The sequence below is a fragment of the Cyprinus carpio genome, chromosome B13 (genome assembly GCF_018340385.1).
Source record: "Cyprinus carpio isolate SPL01 chromosome B13, ASM1834038v1, whole genome shotgun sequence".
In the NCBI taxonomy this organism is placed as follows: Eukaryota; Metazoa; Chordata; class Actinopteri; order Cypriniformes; family Cyprinidae; genus Cyprinus; species Cyprinus carpio.
The window spans coordinates 1,793,763-1,818,730 of NC_056609.1; the positions used below are offsets into that span (position 1 = coordinate 1,793,763).

The 24,968-nt window shown below is 36.3% G+C and overlaps 1 protein-coding gene across 2 annotated transcripts in view; it reads left to right on the forward strand.

The window, feature by feature from the left end:
- mcu (mitochondrial calcium uniporter) overlaps window positions 1-22,373 on the forward strand; it is a 64,575-nt gene extending 42,202 nt beyond the window's left edge. For both annotated transcript variants that reach the window (XM_042736230.1, XM_042736231.1), the window contains 7 exons: window positions 12,478-12,541; window positions 14,583-14,753; window positions 15,509-15,613; window positions 15,686-15,849; window positions 18,474-18,677; window positions 18,786-18,902; window positions 22,199-22,373. In XM_042736230.1, coding sequence (XP_042592164.1) covers window positions 12,478-12,541; window positions 14,583-14,753; window positions 15,509-15,613; window positions 15,686-15,849; window positions 18,474-18,677; window positions 18,786-18,902; window positions 22,199-22,279 — 906 coding nt within the window. In that variant the 3' untranslated portion in view covers window positions 22,280-22,373. The remainder of the gene's footprint in view (window positions 1-12,477; window positions 12,542-14,582; window positions 14,754-15,508; window positions 15,614-15,685; window positions 15,850-18,473; window positions 18,678-18,785; window positions 18,903-22,198) is intronic.
- Window positions 22,374-24,968: the final 2,595 nt, after the last annotated feature.

A 24,968-nucleotide genomic window follows, 5' to 3' on the forward strand; every position in this document is an offset into this window, starting at 1 on the left:
CTTTGTGTTTAGTTTTTAAAGGTCAGACAACACCAGAACACATTAGGGAAATAATTATAAGACAAACTTGTGTTAGATTCAACATCTGACATCCCTTGTTTGGTGTTTAGTTCCCACAAGTTCTCAGTACTAAAGGTGGCTAAACAGGGAAGAGCAGTCAGGTCACTTATATACTATAGTTGCTATGTAAATGCAAATTGTTGCAATGACAAAGGATGTTGTTAGGATGTATTTTATCTCTGTGTAAAATAGCAGTTAAAAATGTAAAAGTTTAAAATAGATATATCAGATCTGGTTAATTACGCAAGCCCTTTCTGCCTCAAAGTAATAATGATACTAATACTACTAATAATAAATAGTTTTTTGTCTCACAATTTCAACTTTAAATATTACAGCTGTGACTTTATATCTCCCAATGTCACGTATTTCATTATTTCCTAAAATTGCAGACTATATATATTTTTTTTATAATTATTACTTCATATCTCAAAATTGCAACTTTATTTCTCATAATTTCCATTTAATTTCTATGGATTATGAATATATCTCACAATTGTGAATATTTCTCATTAATACAACTACTTTTCATAAATGCGACTTTCATGAAACTTTAGATGGCGCAGGCAGATGGGTTCTTAATGTAATTGATGATATTCAGAGAGTTAAACAACTTGGCACAAGCTGATTGGTTCATGTTGCATGCGCAGCCAATGAGCTTCATGCTTTACATTTTAAATTGCTTGTTAGCATTCACTTGAGCATTTTGCAGTGCACTTTCAGAGTTCCTCTGAAACCCTCCACCTTCCCCAGCTCCACCTGTATTGATTTGCTACTGGTTATTTTATATCTTATATGTGCAGCAGCAGATCTATTGTGCTAATACCAAATACATTAACATTGTCATATCTAGGGCTGTCCCCTAATAGTCGACCAATGGTTAATTGATGAGAAGAGGCTTGGTCAACCAAAATTATTTTAGCCGCTTAGTCGCAGAAAAAAAAAATCCACACAAAGTGCATGACGAAGTGATGGACAGATCGTTAATGGCTGGTCTATGTGTTAATACAGCAGGCAGGACATCCAAACACTCACCTATCATTCAATGACCTCAAATATGGCTTTTCATCTGAAAGATGTATGTAGTAGCAACTTTACATGACGCTCAATATAATGTTATCCTAGAAAAATGTGCGGTCAAGTGAACCGTAATGCTCACTGCATGACAGATGGAGATGCCGGTTTGGTCACTTACTCGCCATTTTTGCTCATACAGATAAAAGTAATAAATTTTTCCATAAAGATCCATAAAGACTCTACGTTTATTTGTGTGCACTCACAATAACAAATAAACGTTGCGCTTTTGTAAAATAATGAAAGCAAACAGGATGCGCTTTCTGCCGTCTCGGTCTCTGTGAACCTGAGCGTGTCACTTCGAAACTCCGTGTATACTTGCCATTACAGACATGAAAAATATATCTATAGAGAGTGAAATTTCTACTTCTAAATGAAACAATTCAAATAGAAAAAAAATATTCTCAGATTATGTAATCCATATGAAATATGAATAAATGTGTGCATCACTACTGCGGAGATGACAAGTCAGTGTTGCCGACTTCATCTCTTAAGTCGAAAAAAAACAAGGAATAGTTTATCAATAAATGATTTAACATTAATGCAGTCTACTTGCTGTTTTTCCCCACACATTCATAATTATTATATCTGCTGGTGCGCTATAGCAAGCTTGAGCACTTATTAGGCTATGTAGGCAATTAAAGGCTCATTATTATGATTTATATGGTTTATTAATAAACTTGCGACTATTAGTCAACTAATGCTTAAAATGAACGACTACTGGTCAACCAGAAAAATCTTTAGTCGAGGGCAGCCCTAGTCATATACATTACCATGCTAAAATCTTCTAAGAGTTGTCATTATAGAATTGTATTTCTTTTAATTCCAACATCATATTACAAAACTGACTTGCTTGTTATTGTGACTTTCTGTCTACAAGTGTTAATTTATTTATTATTATTAAACATAGCACAGTTATTATAATTATTATTCTATTCTATTCTATACTATTCTATTCCTCCGAAATGAAAATTCAGTCATTATTACTCACCCTAGTGTTGTTATTGATGAATGACCTTTCATTTTCAGGCCACAAAAGGAGAAATATATATAAGTCCTTCTCGGCCATATAATATTAGTGCATCTCAAAGTGTGAAAGGTTTTAATTAATTAAAAATAAGACTGTAAGGGGTAGTAGAATGATGTAAAATCATTAGCTTAATATAAGAACAGAAATCAATGGGCGCCTTACCCAAATATTTGTGGCTTTATGCACATGCATTCACTGCTGAGCGAATGGTGTCTGGGGGGCTGTATCCCATCTCATGCTCTTAATGGACGTGTCCATAAAGATCACCAATCAGTGAAATATGTGTGGCTATTGTTGCGAAACACCCAGATGGTTGTGTGTCTGCAGTAATACTACAAAGTGCTGCAGCGCGCATTGATTGGGGAGTGTGTGCCTGTAGACGTGTTAAGGTGTTTTATTAACACAGCTTGTGTTATGTACTAGCCACATCCTGTGTGGAAGTCCTTACGTGCACGTGCATACGCATGCAGTGTGAAGGGCGTTCTGCTGAGCTGTTTCGGTGCAGTGCGGGGGTAGCGGGGGCGTTATAGCATATCAAACAGGGAAACACTAAGATTCAGAGCGAATGAGGGAGGGAGGGGGATGCCAGCGAGAGGCGAGGTGAGGGGTAACCCTCCTTACCAGGCAAGGGATTCCACCCCTGCAGTAATCAGCGTTTCTTGCAGTCTCTCTCTCTCTCTGTGCTGCTGCAGATTTCCCATGTGCACGCTCTCTCAAACGTGTTCCCCCAGAAATCCTTTCATCTGATTCCAGTCATCAGGATTTAAACTACTTTTACATTCAACTTGAAATGGATTGTTTGTGGATACTGGGAAACCATACCCATATATCTTTATTGAACATTTAATTTCAAAATGATTGAATTTTATAGGGAGTTGATCCTTTCTTACAGCATTAATTGTTCTAGTATGCTCATCACTAAATGTAGAAATATGGTTACAGAGATCTGACTTCCATTTAGACAAACAAGCATCCACGAAGCAAATTTAATTGGTGCGGAATATGCAATGCAATGGTGCGCAAAAACAATTTGTAAAAATGAAATTGTCACTTTTGCAGAAATTTATGAAAATTAGAAATAGAACTTGTAGATGTTGTGAATTTTATCCATAAAAGACTGTAAAATGGTGCAGTAATAACATTAATTTCCTTACTGTAACAGATCGAATGCGACATTTTAAAATAAAATATTTAATTCACAGTTTGTGGAAATAAAAAAGGAAAGTCATCTTATAAATTACAATAAAAACATCCCCAGAATTCCATGTTTGTGTGTGTATCTGGTATTCCCTACGTTATGGGGACCAAATGTCCCCACAAGGATAGCATTACTAATAATTTTGACCTTGTGGCAACAGTTTTTTGGTCAACAGTAGGAAACAAGCTTATAAATTACACAATGATTTTGCTTTTTTTTTTTTTTTTTTTTTTTTTATGTAAAAATGCAGAAAGTTTTGTGTGAGGGGTAGGTTTAGGAATAGAAAATACAGTTTGTATAGTATAAAAAACATTACATCTATGGAATGTGCCCATAATGATATTTAATACAAGTGTGTGTTTGTTCAATATGTTGTTCTCTGATTGAATTATTCAGTTATATTACTTTTGTTGATGTGCATGTACGAATCTATTCATTAAATATGTTTCCATTGTCACTCATGTGCAGAGAGAGTGGATACGTTTTGGGCATTTTATTCACATCTTGTAGTTTTCATTTAGCATTTTTCATGCAAAATATGCATAAAAACTACATGGTAGAAAGTTGGCAAGTGAGGTCAGGGTTACTGAACTTTGTATTTTACAGTATGTAAGTGGCCATTACATATCAGGATTGAGAGAATAGAAAGGTTGTGGAAAGGATTGAAAAATAAGAGTAAGTGGTAACATCAGCCAAAAAGTAAAATCATTTTAGTGGTAGAGCAAGCTGTTAAGATGATAAAGATGTCAGGGTGCACCAATGAATCGTTCACAATAAGACCAAAAACGTTAAAGGGTTAAACGCCAAGACCACGCACTCATGGCATAAGATGCTAAAAAACAAGTCCTGTATTAATAGCCCCTCAACTCCACTTCATTTTTCAGCCTTTGGCTGTCTCACGTTCTCTCCTTTTCCGTCTGCCTAAATGACATTGATTCTCCGGGTGCTGTGCTATTGACCAGCCCTCTGTTGAATATTTCAGCTGCTGTGTGAGCGTGTAGAGGGGACGGGAGGGGTTTCAGGTTCCCCGTCTTCACTACAGCCCTGCTACACACTGAGTGCTGTGTTCAACACACTAGCCACAGCACTGTTAATGCAGTGCTATTCATTTAATCCCACACAAGCTGTTCTTCTCTAATAACTATCCAACACAGGGTTCGTTGATTCCTTACAGTGCAGAACGATGGCAGCAGGGTTGTCATTCAGTTCATACTGAGAGCTGACGACTCAGATCTTTTGCTTTGACCCTGTAAATTCAGCGGTGCAAAAACACGCTCAGTGTTTGTGTTCTACACTGAAAAAAGGTTATATGAACAATTGTCCGTCAGCAATAAATGCATCAAATTAAAAATGAAATTAAGTAGAGAGAATTAAACTGTATTTAATAATCTTTGTTTTAATTGCAACTTTGCAAGAGAAAATAATTGTACAATTTTCACTCAGAAATTGCTACAATTAATTACAAACAAACAGCAATCAACACATTGAATTAAACGTGAAATTATGAAGTAGAAAGATTAAAGTAGTATTTAATAATGTTTTGGAATAGGGACCAATTTCACTATTAACTAGTTGCTTATTAGCATGACTATTATTAACATATTGACTGTTTATCATTTACTATTTATTTTGCATGACCGTATTCTACATCCCTAATCCTACCCAATACCTAAACTTAAAGTGTCCCTTTATGCCATTTCCAATATTGCCTTTCGTGCAGTTTTTTAATGTAGCTGTATGTGAATACAAACGATCTGCAAAGTTGTAAAGCTGAAAGTGCATGATAAATAAAGTTATTGTCTCCCCAAATAGAGAATCAACTCTGAACAGCCTAAAGGAGTCGTTAGTAATTCGAATTCCACTTCTATGATGGCTACACATCATGGAGTAACACATTTGCATTATGCACGCTTATGTTCTACATTGGCTGACCACGAACAACTTGACCACACCCACAAACACGTCATTCTACTGATGACTGCTTCTCTAAACTCGGGGAGTTCAACACGGGATTCACAAAACACTTGCTGTTGAAAGATGGATCAATATGCTGTTTATTTACACCAGCTGCTCCATTGAATCACAACATGCAAGTGTGATAAATAATAGATGTTTATATGTTCTATCGAACGTTCAAAATACATAACAATTGAAATAGGCATATCGTTTCTGACACGCACTGTACGCTGTAGACTAATCACAACAGACTAGGCCATCTGACCAATCAGAGCAGAGCAGGCTCATGAAAAGGAGGGGTTTAGAGAGACTGAATCTTTGAACTGCTTCAAATGAATCGTTTGAAAATCACTGGAAAATGAGGTGACATTAAATACATATATTGACCTTGTATGCATGTAATCCTATTGTAGGAGACTCCCAAAACAATATTAGGACTGTAAAAATGGCACAATATTGGCACTTTAACAACTACCTTACTAACTATTGATAAGCAGCAAATTAGTAGCTTTTTGAGGCAAAAGTCATAGTTAATGGCTTGTTAATAGTGAGAAATGGATCTTAAAATAAAGTGTGACCTTTGTTTCATTTAAAACTTAAAAAAAAATATATTTTTTACAGTGTATCCACAACATCAGAGGAATTGCAGGCATTTAGGATCACCAGTGGTACTAGTTCTGAAGAACCTGTTCTTGGTCTTGCTGCAGAAGAGTGCTTCATGTTATTCCCTGTGATGAAAGGAGGACCTGATTGAGAACAGTGGTGGTGGTCTTTAGTGCTGACAAATCGTAAAGCAGTGCGAGTGTGTGGGTGTTACTGTTATGATTGTAATGCGTCTTACTGCAGCATCTGATCAAGGCACTAATCTAATCGCAGTTTGGGCTTCACTTCACGCTGACTAACTATTACAAGTGCATTAAGAGAGTACACACACTGCTGAGTGTGTGTGTGTGTGTGTGTGTGTGTGTGTGTGTGTGTGTGTGTGTGTGTGTGTGTGTGTGTGTGTCCACTGTGAGTCACTGATATGGGATATTCTGCTGAAGTGCTTGGTCTCAGCCAGATTGTTTGACTGTCAGCAGTGTTATTTTAGTAGTATTTTTATGCTGTTATAATGTTTATTAAGTGGACAGAGCTGCAGTGTTATCTGCATGGATCCTAGTCTCAGTTAGAGCCAATGAGTCTAGAGCTGTGAGTCTGACTGACTGGTGAAGACAGCAATGAAGTCAATGTTGTTGACAGCTGACTGAGAAGGAAAGAACAGCACAGAGAAGTGTGGAGTTGATCACAGATGAACTTTATCCTGTAAATGTAACATGGGATGTACAGCAGGGCTCAAGAGTAAGGATAGCCTGAGACCTGTGCTTTGGTGTCTCGTTGGGTCAGCGCTTTATTGGTAACACACATACAGTTTTTTTTTTTATAATTATGATAACACTTTATTTTGATGACTTGTTCTCACTGTTAATTCACTGCTTATTAGCCTGCATATTACCAGAATATTGGCTGTTCCAGAATATAGTACTTATAAAGCACATACTGTACTAATGGCTTATTCTGCATATCACATATAAATAATATTATATTGCATAATCATAAAATAATAAAAAAATAATAATATTACTGCATAATCACTATTATTGCATTATTATTAATCTCTATAATCACTATTATTGCAAGTTTTCTTTGTAAGTCAACTTAACATTGAAATTATACATTTATTTGTGTGATATGCGTAGTTTTTTTTTAATGCATGATAATATATATATATTTTTTATTATTGTAAAATAAATATTAACTGAAAAATATGCACCTCAATTGTAATTCTAAATATAAAGAATGTAACTTCATATTTTGGGGCTATAGTGAAAATGTGGGCAAGGCAAGTAGAAATCTGAACTATGCATGCCACCAAAAAAAAAAAAAAAAAAAAAATTAAATCCTCTGTTCAGACCTGTATTATAGACACATCGTTTGACAAGACAGTAAGTAAGATAATATGGTACAAGTCAAAACTGAGAGAGAACCTTAATGTTATGTTTTGTACCCTGTTGGTTTCCCTGCTCAGTGGATTTGTATAGATAAATAGATTCACAGGTCTTTACCATAGACTGTATGAAAACATGGACGTAGTGTCCGTGATGTCACCCGTAGTTTTCTGAAGAACGTTTTTGAAGCTCAGAGTAGGCAGAGGTGGCCGTCGCCATCACCGCGCAACACTCCCGGATCAGCGAAAATGAGCAAAAGGGCAAAATGGGCAAAAAGGCGGGAGCTGGACGCTGAAGCCATGCCCACCTAGCTCGACGGCAGTGTTTTTTATTGCTGTAAAGTTGGGCCTCTAGCGGCCAGTTGATGAATAACAGTTGTAGTCACTTCCTTATTGGCTTCACGAGAGAGAGCGGGAGGTTGCCACTTGGTCTTTACACAAGGGCTGATGGTTCTGTGTCGGTGCTAATTGTTAAATAGTCAGTCAATGTTTGATTAAAAGCATTTTGTGCCTCTTGTATTAAGTGGATGATTGATTCGAAGGTTTGTGTGCTTAATGTATTGCAGGATCTCCTGCTCTACACGAACAACAACCCATCAGTCTTACTTTAGCAACAACAATGTGCAGCTCCTCGCCATTAACAGCTACTGAACTAGTTCTACAGAAATAAAGCAAGCAACAGCACAAGCTCCTGTAGTCACAAAGTGACAAATTGCTTTCTCAATTTCTTTATCTCTCTTCCGTAAGTATCTGGAGTTCATCAGCTTGCTCTGCTGATGGTTTCTAGTGGGCGTTCCTACTCAAATCCAGTTTCCAGGCAGATCTCAGATACATGCAGAAAAAAAGAACTAAAACAGGAAATGATATTATAGTGAGGACCCCAGTTGTATGTCAAGGTCAATAAATATCTTAATAATAAACATTGGATAATTGAATCTGTTTATGAAAAGGCAAAGGTCATTCTGGTTGTAAAATGTCTAATAGAGTCAAAAAGAAAACAACAACATAAAACAGGTATATTAAACATATAAATGTGTATATACTGTATATAAAAATGTGAAAAGTACATTAAGTAGATTTTTGTTTTTAACCTTGAAAAATGTGTAAAAATGGTTACACTTTATTTTATGGTGTCCTTTTTTTACACACATTACATGTACTTGCTATAGTAATAATAATAAATTATGCATAACTATGCAACTAACTCTAAACCAAACTCTCATTCTAACCTCAACCATATACAGTAGTAAGTACATGTTGTAAATTAGTCTTAATCAGTACTTAAATGTGTAATTACACTATAACAAGGACAACGTAAAATAGAGTGTAAGAACTTTTGGTAATATGGTAATGATTCAAATGTGTAAGGATAATATGTTATTGCTTTTTACGTGATGATAACGGGTTACATGAATGGCAGGAGTGTTTTAAATAAGTATGATTTAAAAAAAGATTCACCTTGTATACTAGGGCAAAGCTAGCTGCTAGCTCTTCTCCAGAAGCTCTCATTGTGGCGGCCTGGGAACATTGTTTCCTGACAGGCTGTTAAAAGCCAGTTCACCTTGACTTCCAGAAACTGCATAGACTCTAGGTCTATCAGATTGGATCAGGCGATTTCAGCTGGCTCTTGCCATTTTTATGTGCAGAATGCATCCGTCTGTTTTGTATGAATCTCAGACTTCACTTTGTGTGTTTGGGTAAATCTGAAGACTGTTGTTCTTGTCTAATGCCCTTGACGCCTCACCACATTTTCAGTCGTAATAATGAAAGCAGACATCACCCTCTGTGGAGGGATTGGTTCGTTATCTCTTCATTACTAATTAATGACAGTTCTCGTCTGAAATCTGCACTTAAACTGCTGTCAGAGAACTGCAGTGACCTCCAGTTGTCTCTTTTTTTTCCCCTTAGGCTCAGTACATTCACTAATTAAACTCCTTTACACCTCTGTGCTGCCAGTTCTTGTGTGTCGAAGAACACCGATTGGCACTGGCTTTGTGTCTGTGGTGTTTAATTGACATGTGGCAATCAAACGCTGTGTTTGTGATGACGGATAGGGCTTCAGATCAGATGGACCTATGACTTCTACTTCCCACTGCAGCAGTAAACACTTTAAATGGACCTTCATCAGTTGCAGGGTGTCCCAGTGCCTGCACTGTACTGTCATTGGATGTGACTCAATTAGATCAATTCAAATCAGTGTTTTTCCCACATTTTATGATTTTTATACATATATATAATTTTGGAGCTTCATAGCCCCAGTTCCCATTCACTTTCAATTGTAAGTGGCCAGGGTATTCTTCATAGATTCGTCCTTTGCGTTCGGCAGAATAACGTCTTGAAGGTTCAGAACAATGTGTAGGTGAGTAAATTACACTGTTCAAGCTGTTCAGCCACTTCAGCCTGTTGTTTGCAAACATCTGTTAGTCCAGCTGATCATCCTCCTAAACCAGCTTGAACCAGTTCTGACTAGCTAGAAACTTTCTTCCAGCTACTATAAGGAGGTATTTTTCAATTTTCCAGCAGGAAAGCCTTCACACTTGCCCTTCAGATTTCAGGGATGTTTGAATATTCTCTACAATTCTTTGAAAAAAAAGTCAGAATTTTAACCTTTTTATTTTTTTTTCTTCAGTGGCGGTACCGGGCTTCCAAATGTTTTAAATAAGTTTACCTGTGCAATGCAAAAATGTTTAATATTGTCGTCGCCAGTAGCCTTATGGTTAGTGTGTGAACTGCGCTCACAGTGACCCAAGTTCGAATCCCACCTCGAGGTCCTTTGCTGATCCCGCTCCCCTTCCTCCACCCAATACTCTCCTGTCATCTCTCCACTGTCCTCTCAAAATAAAAGGCACACAAATATTTAATAATACATCAAAACTAGGCTAAGTTGTAACTTGTGAACAGCTGGTAAAACCGGCGGCTGGCCCCTCGTGTTTTACACGTAAGCATCTAGGTCATGGTGCTACAGTACAGTGAGTCATTTGCTTACAGTAGGAGTGGAAAGAGAACTTCACTCACAGATGTAAACAGTCACTTTTAGCCAAAGCAAATTTACTACAGGAGCAGTCCACCTGGAAAACAAAGTGCCTGTAGTTCATGACTTGTTCTTCACCAGTTCCTTATTTGAACCAGCAACCGTCCCATTACAAGCCTTGAGCTTTGACTGCTGCACCACAAAAGACACAATGCGAGTAAATCAGCTGTGTGTGTAAATGCTGTGGAGTATTTTGGAGTGCTGTCAGGTTAGTGGAGCAGTGTGTGTGTGGGAGGAGAGTCAGTGTGTAGATGCATGATGCGTGGGTGGAAACATTGAGAGCTCTATTTCAGGAAGACATGGAGCTGCCTGTGAAACACGCTGACAGAAGAGTCTGGATCAGACCTGGAATGACCACACTGCAAATCTCTGGGCATTCTACACCCAAATACGCTTCTGCTGCTGTTGATAACTCTGCAAACTCTCTCTCTGTATATTCTGATGTGAGAAAGATTAAGTATGTTTGCCTGTGTGTGTGTATGTGTGTGTGTGTGTGTGTGTGTGTGTGTGTGTGTGTGTGTATGTGTGCTCGTAATCTCCATTCAGTTTGGACACAACCCCCTCTCTCTGCTCTCTCTTTCCCTATGTTTGTCTCTCTTTGTGGTGATTGTGCTCTCCAGAGGCGCAGTGGAAAATGTGATGTATTTTCCCTGGATTTAAAACATGTGGTTCCCTTCTGGCTGCCTTTCGATTCAGAAACGCCCAACTGACGAGACATCCTTCTGGGTTTTACTCTCCGCATGTTTTTCTGTCAACCTCTCATTTGCATACTTTTTTTTGTGTGTAAAAAGTGTTTATAAAGTTCATATGCCTTAAGATGCAATCACATTACCAAACTTTTTGACAAAAAAATCTTCATTGTCGATAGTGTAGTGCAGACACTGCTCACACAGAAGTCATTTTCAAACCTAGCACCTTCCTGTTGGTCCATGCGCTGAATTTGCATTACCAGTTTGAAAATTTTCGCCCCTTACAAGAAACACCCAACCGTGCAGTTTCCTATTAAAAATGACTGGATTCCAGCTAAATTTAGCCAAGCTACTGTAAATATCATTGCACCTTTAAAGGGATAGTTTCCCTTATAATATATTCTGGTATCATTTATTCACGTTCATGCCGTTATAAACTCCTATGGAATTTTTTGGTGAAACACAAATGGAAAAAGAAATACATTTTTGAAGAATATCCTGGTCCCTCTTTTATTAAGGATTAGGACTAGGGATAAGTTTAATTTGTGAATGAGTTGTTCAAACCAGTTTTGTGAACTGGATCAGTTGATTAATTGAAAAGATCTGACTTAAATGTCAATTTATTCATGATTCTGACATCCTCCATAAACTCTCCTCAATGAGGCGATAAAAGTAAAGGTGGATATCAAAACGTGAATGATGACTGTTAATGAAAATGCTATCGTATATTGTCAGAAGACTTGGATTTATAGTGCACAGTGTCAACTTTTATTGATTTTTTTTTTTTTTTTTTTTTTTTTTTTTTTGCCATATGGGAGGTTTACATCCCCAGTCCCCATTTACTCCCATTATACTGAAAATGTGTGACCTGGATATTCTTCAGTTTTCTTCATATTTGCCATATGTTTTTTACAGAAGAAGAAAGTCATGTTTGGAATGACATGAAGGAGAGTAAACAATGACAGAGTTTCCATTTTTGGGTGAACTATTTTTGAGTTTTGAGTCATGTTGCTATTTCATTCATTAGTAGTATGAACCTCAGTCATCTTTGTTCTTCATGGCACCTGTTTTTAGTCAGTGCTAAATATATTATATAGACAATCTCCTTTTCCATGATTCAGTGCTTCCTGTCTTTGTGTTTATGTTCAATATCAGTGTGTGTTGCTCAGTGCCAACCCCCATCATATTGTGAAGACAAAACCTTTCCGTTTATCCCCTAAAGGATTGTTATAGATCACATGAACACATACATCAACTACTCAAAATGAAAAAAGCCCATCTGTGATCTCAGTGCCATCATACAGTATCTCACGCTCTGCAGTCAGACAAGCCTGGACAAATGGGGAATGTCTGCAACCATTTAAACAGACTCAATTGTGCAAGAAGTTTCATATCAATGTGTTTGTGTAGCTGTAATGCTTAATAAGATTCAATGTTCTCTCTCTTTTTTCGTTGTAGGGCTGGAAGGGCTCCCCCTCATGGCAGGGTCAAAGACTACTGTGTTCACCCGCTGCTACAGAAGGTGAGCGATCAGGTTCATGCTCTCTTTATTTCAACACATGCAAATACTTGCATGCACACATGCATCATTGAATTGGCTTACAAAGTAGGGCTCTGCCATGAATACCTTCCTCAGAAGCATGTTTTTGATCCAGTTTTCTCCAAAGGCATTGTCAGAAAATGTTTATTTAAGCATTCAAAGCCTTGAACCCAACCATACAGTATACACAACAAACATTTGGTTTGAAGTAAATATTTGAAAATCTGGATGAAAAGACAAAAATATAAGAATATGTTCTTGACATCCTTAGTGTATCATACTTAACTGTATTAATTGAAAGTTTTGAATCTGGATTTTCTGCTTTAATACTACAATATCCTACATTAACTAACATTAGGTAGCTAGTAAGCTAACCCTTAAAAGCCATTAAGACTAAAGCAATTTCCAGTGGATCATGCTCCAGGATTGTATTTACATTTACGTTTATCTGAAGTGACGTTCGCTGCATTTGAGGTTCACATTTGGTCATTCCTTGCTTTCCCTGGGAATTGAACCATGACCTTGGCATTGCAATGTCTTTTTAATTACATAACATCAAAAATTGGTGCAGCATGATCTCAATTAGAGTCGGTATTAACCTCAATTAATAGCATCTTACTACAACACATGCTGTCAATGTAACTAATAAAACAGAAAGGATCTTGGGTGATCATTGAAATAAAACATTTGAATGAAGCAATTTGCTTAAATCAATCAGTCTTCCAGTATTAAAGTTAATTTGATTTAAGGTTGTTGTTTTTTTTTTGTCCCAAATTATGTTTTTCTGGATTCCTTTAACAGTTAAATAAAATTTTTATAATACAAAAAGATGTATAATTAAGTGATTTCATTATTCTTTAACAGTTGAATAATTTATGAAAATTGTAACACAAATATCCTTTTATGAAATGCTTTATATATATATATATATATATATATATATATATATATATATATATATATATAGATTGCAAAATGTTATTTTTTTTTTCAATTCGTCTTTTAAAATGAATTTCATGAAATACAATGAAATGTAAACAATTCCTTTCCATTTTTGGTTTACAATTTAAATTAAAACATGGATGACAAATAGTGTGATATTGGGACATTCCTTAAAAATAGTATTTCACTAAACTCTTTTTATGATTGTTATCATTAATTTGAGAAGTGAGTTGTACTGATGTACAATAATAATATATATTCGTGTCATCATTTCTTAAACCAGACTATTTTTGCAGCTTGTAGAAGAGACATTTTGAGTGTCAATAGTTTTATTAAATGAAATGGTGAAATACTGTTGAAGTGACTCCAAGCACAGCTCATGATGAGTGTCTGATTCTCTCTGTATTTTCAGCACAGCAAAACTCTGAGGGTATATAGCATATGTTTGAATTAATTGCTTTGAAGTTTATTCGTTATGTATTTAAATCTCAAAAATGGCTTTTGGTGGCATGGATCAGAATGCTTTGATATTAAAATAGGTTCTTAAAACTCATAAGTCAATAGTTAAAGTTATCATCTTTCAGCTCTAAAGTCACTGGAAATGTGGGTAAATAGAGTTAGGTCCATCACCCCATCACATCAGTCTTTATCATCCAGATATCAGACCTCACTGCAGAGCATCACGGTCACCCTCAGACTCATTAAACATAACAACTGCAGTAATGAGGCAGTTTATAAATGGGACGCTGCAAGCCCCTTGGTTATGCAGCATACAAAGCGTTCTGGACCAGAGCTGTACCATCTACGGGACAGCTGGAAGCACCACTAACACTAAAATGTGATGTACAGTGATGTCCACTGACTCCACGGTGGCCAGTCTGTCGTTCGCTCGAGAGAGCATTCATAACTCAGACTGGACAGTTCTAATGCTGCAGTAGTTTGATGATTTCTCCCATCATTCAACAGGGCCCTGCATATTGTCATTACAATACTGCCCCCTGCTGGTAGTCTACCCATTCACTGTCCACATACAGAGCTAATTTGGTTACTATACATCTAATGGCCATTTCTGTGTCTGCAGACGTTACAGTGGTGTATCAGAACGGCTTGCCGGTGATCTCCGTACGTCTGCCGTCCCGACGAGAGCGCTGCCAGTTCACCCTCAAACCCTTGAGCGACACGGTGGGTGTTCTCCTTCAGCAGCTGCAGGCGGAGGACAGGGGCATCGATAGAGTCGCCATCTACTCTACAGGTAGAGCACAACACAAGATCTCTGAAATCACAAGCCAAATCTAGAAAACAGTTTTGGTTTAACCTTTTGCTGAAGCTTTCCCAGATATTTATGGTGTTTACATGACAGTTGTAATCAATTACACCACCCATGCCATTCTTAATTATTTTCTCCATGAATGAATGAAAGTGGAATGGAATTCATACAAATAAAGCACCACAAAATGTCGCGCTGTAATGATTTCTGTTTCATGTGACCCCAACGGTAGTATACAAATAACACAATGATAACAGAGTTTTCATTTTTTGGTGAGCTATCCCTTTAAGAGTAGTCAGTGTAGCATTGCACATTCAAACACAGTCATTGTTCTCAGCTCTAGGGGCAAAATTAAATTCAAATTTAAGTTATTAGCAAATTCTTTTGTAGTTTAATCCACAAATCGCAGATGAGCGTGTGGCTTTCTCTGACATGTTTAAGTGATAGTACATCTTCTAATCTAATTGAGGAGCAAGAATCATTTGTACTCTGTGCAAACTGCACATCTGCTCTGTTTCAAGCTCTATTATTCCCGTGTGAGAGGCACTTGAGCTTTCTCTCGCCTGTCTTTACCTCTCTCTGTTTCACCTCAGATTGGAAAATGCCTCTTTTCCCGATGTGCATACTAACGCAGAGCAGGAAACCTTTGTGATATGCATTGAGATTGGCTCTTGTATTACATAACCGTTTCAGTGAGAGGATTGTGTTCCTCTAATTTCCCTCCTTCTCTCTCTCTATAGATGGAGCAAGAATAGCATCCTCAACAGGAATTGACATTTTACTTATGGACAGCTTTAAGCTAGTCATTAATGACACAACATACCTGGTGCAGCCGCCCAGGAGAGGTGAGTGTGCCTAGTTGCATTGTGGGTCATTATGTGCAAGACTTTTCAATATTCTGTTGGCATCCGTTGCAGATCTGCTACCACACGAGGAGGCGGAGCGACTGAACGATGTCAAGCTCCTGGTGCAGCAGCTCTACACCACCCTGCGCATAGAGGAGCACCAGCTCACCAAAGAGAGAGAGCTGATTGGACGACTGGAGGGTGGAGTAAATTCTAATCTCAGGCCCTTGGAGAAGGTGAGCTGTTTGGGTTAATGTCACCAAAACACAAAACACCTGACCAATTTATTCTCTTCAAACTGGGAGTTTTTAAACCATTTTAACCTATTTTGCACCAAAATACCATAGATACACGTGGACATGTCTGGTGGAAATTTTTACTTCAGACATAAAATATATATATATATATATATATATATATATATATATATATATATATATCTATATATATATATATATATATATATATATATATATATATATATATATATATATATATATATGTGTGTGTATTAAAAGGTAATTGTAAGATTTCAGAGTTTAAAATAAGAATGTGACAATTGTAAGAAAGCCACATTGTAAATAAATAAGCAATTAAAAGAAATAGTCACAATTGCAAAATTCCCTTTTTTTCCCCAAGTTGGAAGATATAAAGTCACATTTACAAGATATAAAGTCACATTTACAAGATATAAAGTCACATTGCAATAAATAAATAAATAAATAAGGTTACTATTACGAGAAATGGTTACAGTTGCAGGATATAGAGTATGTGTTGCAATTAAAATGGCAAAATGTGATATAAAGTCATAAATGAGATAAATGGTCAATTACCTTTTTAGTTTTCTGTACTCTGTGGTGCCAACAGTAAATTTTTGTTCAGCAATGCTACAGAATAAAAAAAATAAAAGATGTGCAAATGAAGCAGCAATGTGATGCGACGGCTGAAGTGAAGACAGTGGAGCTCTCATGATTCATCTTCTGTCGAGTTAATGTTACTCTAAGCAGTTTCTCTGCTCTTGATGATCCGTCTCTGCCCACATGCAGAGATATAATGAAAAATGATCCACAGAAAACAGAAATTGACGGCATTTTAAGTGAGTTTGATTCCTGCACTGATAAGTAATCTTGTTCACAATTTGGTGTATTACGAACTGCTGGAGTTTGTGTACACGGTTTTTGCCCTGCATTATGTAAATTTACAGTATAGTATATCAACCAACATATCATTTGTGATGAGGGTTTCAAAAGATATGGCCAATAGCAGTTCACTAATAACATTATTGCATCCAGCAGAATAGCCACTTTGACCAAGAGTACAAACACTTTATTCATTTCCAGTCCTATTTCTGTCATATTTAAAGTGCTTACTGTGTAATATGAATATAATCATAATTTGGTTATATTAGAATTGGGAACTACAGTACTACACTGGTTCTGTGGTTGGCTCTTCAGATGACTTTTTTTTTTTTTTTTTTTTTTTTTAAGTTTGCAGATTTCACTATTTTTTACAGAGCATCTAAAAATGTATGCAAAAAATATATTTTAAGACTTGTCAGTGTAAATGGAATCATAAACTGGAAAAAAAAGATGTTTATGTACTCCATTTCTTATTAGTTCCACCAACCACTGAAGCGCACACACAGGATTGTGGGAAATCATAGACAGCAAACGAAACATCTACAGTGATGCTTACACACATTATCTGATCATAATGATAACTGGTAATTAAGCTGAGAAGCTAATTGCAGAGTATATTGAGTGAGTAAAAGAGAGCGGTTTTACACACTGAGAGCCAATTTTGTAAGTGCAAAGTTTTGCTTAAAAAGCAACTGAGCCTTGCTTTTGGGAGTTTTGTGTTCTTCTGCATTAGAAATGTGCAACACTAAGCTAATAAAGCCAACAACAATTTCTTATAAGGAACTGAAAACATCACTGAATTTTGAACGGACAGGCCACTGTTTGTTCCACAAGAACAGCAAAATAAAAAGGCTTATTAACTCTTAAAAGGGAGAAGGTTGTGTGTTTTTAGTCTTGTGGTGTATTTTGAAGTTAATGTGACACATTCTCGATTAACATTTGCCTAATTTTACTGAATGTTGCATATAAAACTTGTCTATCCGCAAATGTTTATAATTTATGAACAAATGTTTGTGTGTATAAAAGATTGTGCTGTCAATGGATTAATCGCAATCAAAATAAACATTTGTTTACATAATATATATATGTGTGTGTACTGTGTATATTTATTATGTACATATAAATAGACACACATGCATGTATTTAAGAAAATGTTATGTTTAAATATTAAATACATTTATATATAATGTAAATTATATGAATATAAAATGTATACATATAATACATCGAAATGGTTTCAAAATATATACTGTATGTGCGTGTATTTATATATACGTAATAAATATACAGAATACACACACATATATTATGTAAACAAAAACATTTAATTTCGATGTGGATGTTAATCACGATATATATATATTTATAATGTACAAACATTTGTGGAAAAAATGGATCATATATTATATGTATTTTTTAATATATATCACGTTAAGGAAAATGAATAAATACTGTAACAAATATATCGCCCATTGTTAGTTCATGTTAGTTAATGCATTCATTAAGGGGACCTTATTGTAAAATGTTACCCATTAAACGTTAAATTCATTTTTAAATGTTAACATGTAGGCAGTCGTAAGAAATTCTTGTGACTGATTTGTCATTAATTCTTTTCAAAATATAGCACAATATAGTGCAAAATACAGCCACTGCACAGTAGTGTGCTGGTACAACGATATTTTTGAATGTTTATGATATCTTTTGTAATCTCATTTTCTCAGGTTAAAGAAGAGCTGAGTAAGAAAGCAGAGCGCAGGACTACATGGGTGCTGTGGGGTGGGATGGCATACATGGCCACACAGTTTGGCATTCTGGCACGGCTGACCTGGTGGGAGTACTCATGGGATATCATGGAGCCCGTCACATATTTTATCACCTATGGTACAGCAATGGCTATGTATGCTTACTTCGTGCTGACACGTCAGGTGAGCATCTCCAGCTCTTTATCCCCACACCTTGCCCAGAAGATCAGAGGCATTTCAGAAGGTCCCTGTGAATACACGTCTGATCTCTGCTGTTGTTCTCTCACACAGGAATATATTTACCCAGACGCCAGGGACAGACAGTACCTTCTGTTCTTTCATAAGGGAGCGAAGAGAACACGCTTTGACATTGAGAAGTACAACAAGCTGAAGGATGCGATTGCTGAGGTAAGCTAGTTCACACACAAACAACATGAGTCACTCCTTTCATTCTCTTAAAGGAACAGAAAACTGTTGTTAGACTGTATACTCAGTAGACGTATGCCGGTGTTCATTATTATGGTTTAGTGCAGTAAAGAATATGTATGATTTTGTTAGCTTGGACACACAGTGAAAACAGCATAAACCTACAGCAATGTCATGGACAGCAGTGAATTTCAAGTTCAAGTTGAGCTTTATTGTCATTTCGATTTGTGTTTTATTGTCATTCCGAACGAAATGTTGTGCCTCACAGGACCACGGTGCTACATAAATACAGACATACAACAATGAAGTAAACAGTATAAACTTATACACAACTAACCTACTGACAGATTTTGACAATAAATATACTATATATAAATGTTTACCTATACATAAGCTAAAAAATACAGACTATACGAATGCTTCACATAAACACTGTACCTATACACAACTAACCTACTGACAGATTTTTAATATGAATATACTATACAATTTTTTTTTACCTATACATAGACTGAAACAGAAAAAAGTGCAAAGAGAAACAGAAACATAATCATAAATTTATTCTTGGGAATATATTTGACTACTAAATGCTGTTTAAAGGTGAAATTCCCCTTCGTTGTAATATATTCATAATTCATAATGTACTTAATTTTACAAATCAGATGAACTGCTAATTGTTATTTTGCATATCTATAAATCATTTATTTGAGGATTAATTTTCTTAAAAAAGTTCTTTTTTAAAATGTTCAAGATTCTTTTATTTATTTATAATATTTTTATTTATTTATTTTTTATGTTGGTGTTAAAAAAAACAACTAAGACAGTTGTTCTTGTAGGTGCAGACAAAACATGAAAAAAAAAACAACTAAGACAGTTGTTCTTGTAGGTGCAGACAAAACATGAAAAAAAAAACGTATGTATGACCCAGGGGACATGATTGGATGTATTAATGTTTATTAATGTTTACTTGTATTTTACAGGGTAATTTTATTTGTAATAATTAAGCACAAACTATCAGTCAAAACTTTTGATTTTTTTTTTTTTTTTTTTTTTTTTTGATGATTTGATGAAAAATACAGTTAGGACAGTAATGTTGTCAAATAATATTACAATATAAAATAACTTTTCCATTTTATTTATTTTAAAATTTTATTTATTCTTGGGATGCAAAGTAAATCCAAAAAAAAAAAAAGGTAAATTCAAAACATAAAAAAGTAAAAAAATAAATAAAAAAAACCTATGGCGGCAGTAAAGACATTACAAAATAATTCTATTTCTTATCAATGTTGTTGTTTTGAACTATAATATTTAAAAAAAAAAATCACAACATTATAAAGCAGCAAAAACTTCTTAATCTTTGATAATTATAAAAAAACATTATTAATAATTGAGCACCAATAATGATTTCTGAAGTATTGTAAGTGGGATAATCCATGACGTGCACACAATTATACAGGTCCTTCTCAAAAAATTTGCATATTGTGAAAAAGTTCATTATTTTCCATAATGTAATGATAAAAATTAAACTTTCATATATTTTAGATTCATTGCACACCAACTGAAATATTTCAGGTCTTTTATTGTTTTAATACTGATGATTTTGGCATACAGCTCATGAAAACCCAAAATTCCTATCTCAAAAAATTAGCATATCATGAAAAGGTTCTCTAAACGAGCTATTAACCTAATCATCTGAATCAACTAATTAACTCTAAACACCTGCAAAAAGATTCCTGAGGCTTTTAAAAACTCCCAGCCTGGTTCATTACTCAAAACCGCAATCATGGGTAAGAGGTTAACCCAGAAGGCCATCGTTGACACCCTCAAGCGAGAGGGTAAGACACAGAAAGAAATTTCTGAACGAATAGGCTGTTCCCAGAGTGCTGTATCAAGGCACCTCAGTGGGAAGTCTGTGGGAAGGAAAAAGTGTGGCAAAAAACGCTGCACAACGAGAAGAGGTGACCGGACCCTGAGGAAGATTGTGGAGAAGGACCGATTCCAGACCTTGGGGGACCTGCGGAAGCAGTGGACTGAGTCTGGAGTAGAAACATCCAGAGCCACCGTGCACAGGCGTGTGCTTTTGAACCAGAAACAGCGGCAGAAGCGCTTGACCTGGGCTACAGAGACGCAGCACTGGACTATTGCTCAGTGGTCCAAAGTACTTTTCGGTTTTTTTTTTCGGATGAAAGCAAATTTTGCATGTCATTCGGAAATCAAGGTGCCAGAGTCTGGAGGAAGACTGGGGAGAAGGAAATGCCAAAATGCCTGAAGTCCAGTGTCAAGTACCCACAGTCAGTGATGGTCTGGGGTGCCATGTCAGCTGCTGGTGTTGGTCCACTGTGTTTTATCAAGGGCAGGGTCAATGCAGCTAGCTATCAGGAGATTTTGGAGCACTTCATGCTTCCATCTGCTGAAAAGCTTTATGGAGATGATTTTGTTTTTCAGCACGACCTGGCACCTGCTCACAGTGCCAAAACCACTGGTAAATGGTTTACTGACCATGGTATTACTGTGCTCAATTGGCCTGCCAACTCTCCTGACCTGAACCCCATAGAGAATCTGTGGGATATTGTGAAGAGAAAGTTGAGAGACGCAGGACCCAACACTCTGGATGAGCTTAAGGCCGCTATCGAAGCATCCTGGGCCTCCATAACACCTCAGCAGTGCCACAGGCTGATTGCCTCCATGCCACGCCGCATTGAAGCAGTCATTTCTGCAAAAGGATTCCCGACCAAGTATTGAGTTCATAACTGAACATAATTATTTGAAGGTTGACTTTTTTGTATTAAAAACACTTTTCTTTTATTGGTCGGATGAAATATGCTAATTTTTTGAGATAGGAATTTTGGGTTTTCATGAGCTGTATGCCAAAATCATCAGTATTAAAACAATAAAAGACCTGAAATATTTCAGTTGGTGTGCAATGAATCTAAAATATATGAAAGTTTAATTTTTATCATTACATTATGGAAAATAATGAACTTTTTCACAATATGCTAATTTTTTGAGAAGGACCTGTAATGCAATACAGGCAAAGAACTGCCTGATTCTACTTTCTACATATTGTTTTTGCCACCAGTCATTAAAAGAAGGCTAAAGAACCCTTTAATAAAAGTCTTTAGTGCTTTTTGCAGCTTTTATTTTGAAAGCCCCTGATCACTGTCTGATTTGCTGTTTGGAAAAGAACAGCATGAACATTCTCTCCAACATCTCAATTTTTGGGGTGGTCTGCTCCTTTAACCTAATTCATCCATCCTTATTTTCTTTCTGTGCCTCAGGCGGAGTTGGATCTAAAGCGTCTTCGAGACCCGCTGCAGTTGCACCTCCCTGTCCAGCAAATCAGTGCCAGCGAGGACTGATGAGAACCTGAAACCCTTTCTTGCCTCTCTCTCTTACTTTATTCTCTTCTGCCTCTTTGCGTTTTATTTTTATCTTTTTGTTTTATCTCTACAACCTCAATGAAAAACCATATCCACAGCAAGCTTTAATTGGCAAGTCTATGCAGAGGAGAAGAGATGCAATTAAACAAAACGACAAAACTACTTCCCTGAACGGATGGTGACGACAGATGCTCTCATATCACAACCGGACCACACGGAGAAACGCACAGCTACTTAAAACAGGAAGTTGAGACATTGGGATTGAGCCAGTACATCGCTATGAGACAATGACCCCACGTCTTGCATGGGAGATTGACTCTGAAATCTAAAAACCATCTGCCCTTGGGTTGAACAGTTTTTTCCACATTGGAGTACTGCTGATATCCCTAACTCTGACACTTTGCAGAAGAGATTTCGGGATGTGGTGCTCTTTTCTGTCTCGGAAAAGATCCGTTTACCATCAAGCCAGTCCTCTTGTGGCTGAAACGCCTGTACGTAACAGCCTAAGCGAAACCCTTTTGATTTCTTTCTCACTTCCTTATGGACCTGTTAAGAGCTGAAGACAAATCTAACAGCTAAAATATCACTGTGTGTTCTACTATTCCAAAAAGAAAAAGAATCAAAGAATTTTGGCACTTTTTATTTTAAAAGCCATATTATGTTTATTATTATGATGAAAAAAAGAGAAATGAGTAGAATTTTTTCTTCTCATTATTAGATTTTTTATTTTTATTTTAACCATGCCACCAGACATTACTATGGAAGTCCATTTCCGCCAACGAAAAAAAATAAAATCAAGTAACTGCAACTTTTTATCTCTCAATTCTCTTTTTTTCTCAGAATTGCGAGTTCATATCTTGTGTGAAATAAACTCGCAGTTGTGAGTTATAAAGTCAAAATTGAGAGTTGTAAAGTCAGAATTGTGAGATATAAACTCACAACTGTGAGAAAAAAAAAATAATAATTGTTGCTTTTTTTTATTTTTTGTTGGTAGATATTATGAAAAAAAGTCAGAATTACTAGTTTATATCTACCAATTCCGACTTTATAACTCGCAATTGTGAGTTTATATCTCGGAATTCTAACTTTTTAACTCACAATTGCGAGTTTATATCTCGGAATTCTGACCTTTTAACTCACAATTTTGACTTTATAACTTATAATTGTGAGTTTATATCACGCAATTCTGACTTTATAACAGAATTGATAAATAAGAGGTTGCATTTACCTTATTTTTTGTTCTTTGTTTTTAATTCAGTGATGGTAATGGGCTTCCATACATTACATATCTGCAGATGCTCTGATATTTTATTTTCTGAGATCCCCAACATCAAACGAAGCTCGAATAGTCCATCCCTGAGCCTCTGATTTCTTTTCTTTAGAAATATGATGCACTCCATCGGTTTACATGTTGATGAGAAACGCACATACACACGGTTGCTTGGCAGATGGATCCTCTTTATTAAAGGTCTTCTCTATAAATCTCCTTTCGAACATGATCTAATGACATTTTCCCACAGTGCCTCACAGCATCTGCTGCAGCGTGCTTGTTACGAAACACCTGTTTATCAGACGCGATCCAAGAAAATTACCAATCTAATGGTCTTAAGGCAGGTCACTGTGTAGAATGTGATTTCTTTTTCTGAAAAAGGTACAGGACGCGATCAATATCCCATCATTAATGTGGCGTTTTTAGCTGCATATATCTGCCTCGTATGCCAAGTCTTCTGGAACATGCAGAGAACGTGTAATATATTAGATCTAGATTTAGTGTGTGTTTTGCACACTATGTGGCATGCTATAGAGAGAGAGTGTCGCATCCTTTGTCTATGTGTGCTATCTTTAGCCGACAGGCCTTAGCAATGATTCTAGCTGGGTTGAGCTTGATAGTCAGCATCGTTTTTTATCAGTTTTGCCATGCATTTTCAGTCCAGTTATTTATTATATGAGATTATGCTATTAATCATTTCGCTTTGTTTTCCACAAAGATGGGCAACCAGACTATTTAAATCTAAGGGATGTGAAACTGACTTGACTCTTGTTGCTCTCTAACAAAATGATCATATCAAGACAAGTCTCGAAATTGGTTTTTGGGCCATTATCGTTACCCATAATCCTGTTGTCTATTGTGGGTTTGCCCTACACACTCAGACCCCTGTGGAGAGAGAGCTCTGTTGTTCTGTAGCAGAAGTCTGCTCATTATGCCCGACTGTCCATATTTGCGTTTTTAAAGCCATTGCATTTTTAAAGCCATATTCATGTTGCGTTTGTGTCTTTATAGGTGGAAGGGGCATAGAGAGTCTCAAATTCCCTTAGCAGCAGCAGCTTGTGTCCATTCTTACTATGCGTTTAAATATTACAGGGTGAGATTCCAGCCTAAACTCTAATAGAAGGAACATTAAAGAAAGAGTTGTTTCTGTGAAACTCAAAAGGAGAAATTTAGTAGAATGTTATTGCAGCTGATTTCTATACAACATTCATACTGACCACGGCCGTCAGTCTTCTCAAAATTCTTCATTAGTTAATATGAGTCTATATTCCAAGTCTTCTGAAGCCATCTAAAATTTCTGAGGAACAGATTGACATTTTTCTTAAATGGCGATTGTTTTTCGTTTCATTTTTAGATTCAAACACTGATGTTTCATGTTTCAGAGTTGTGAAATGGGAA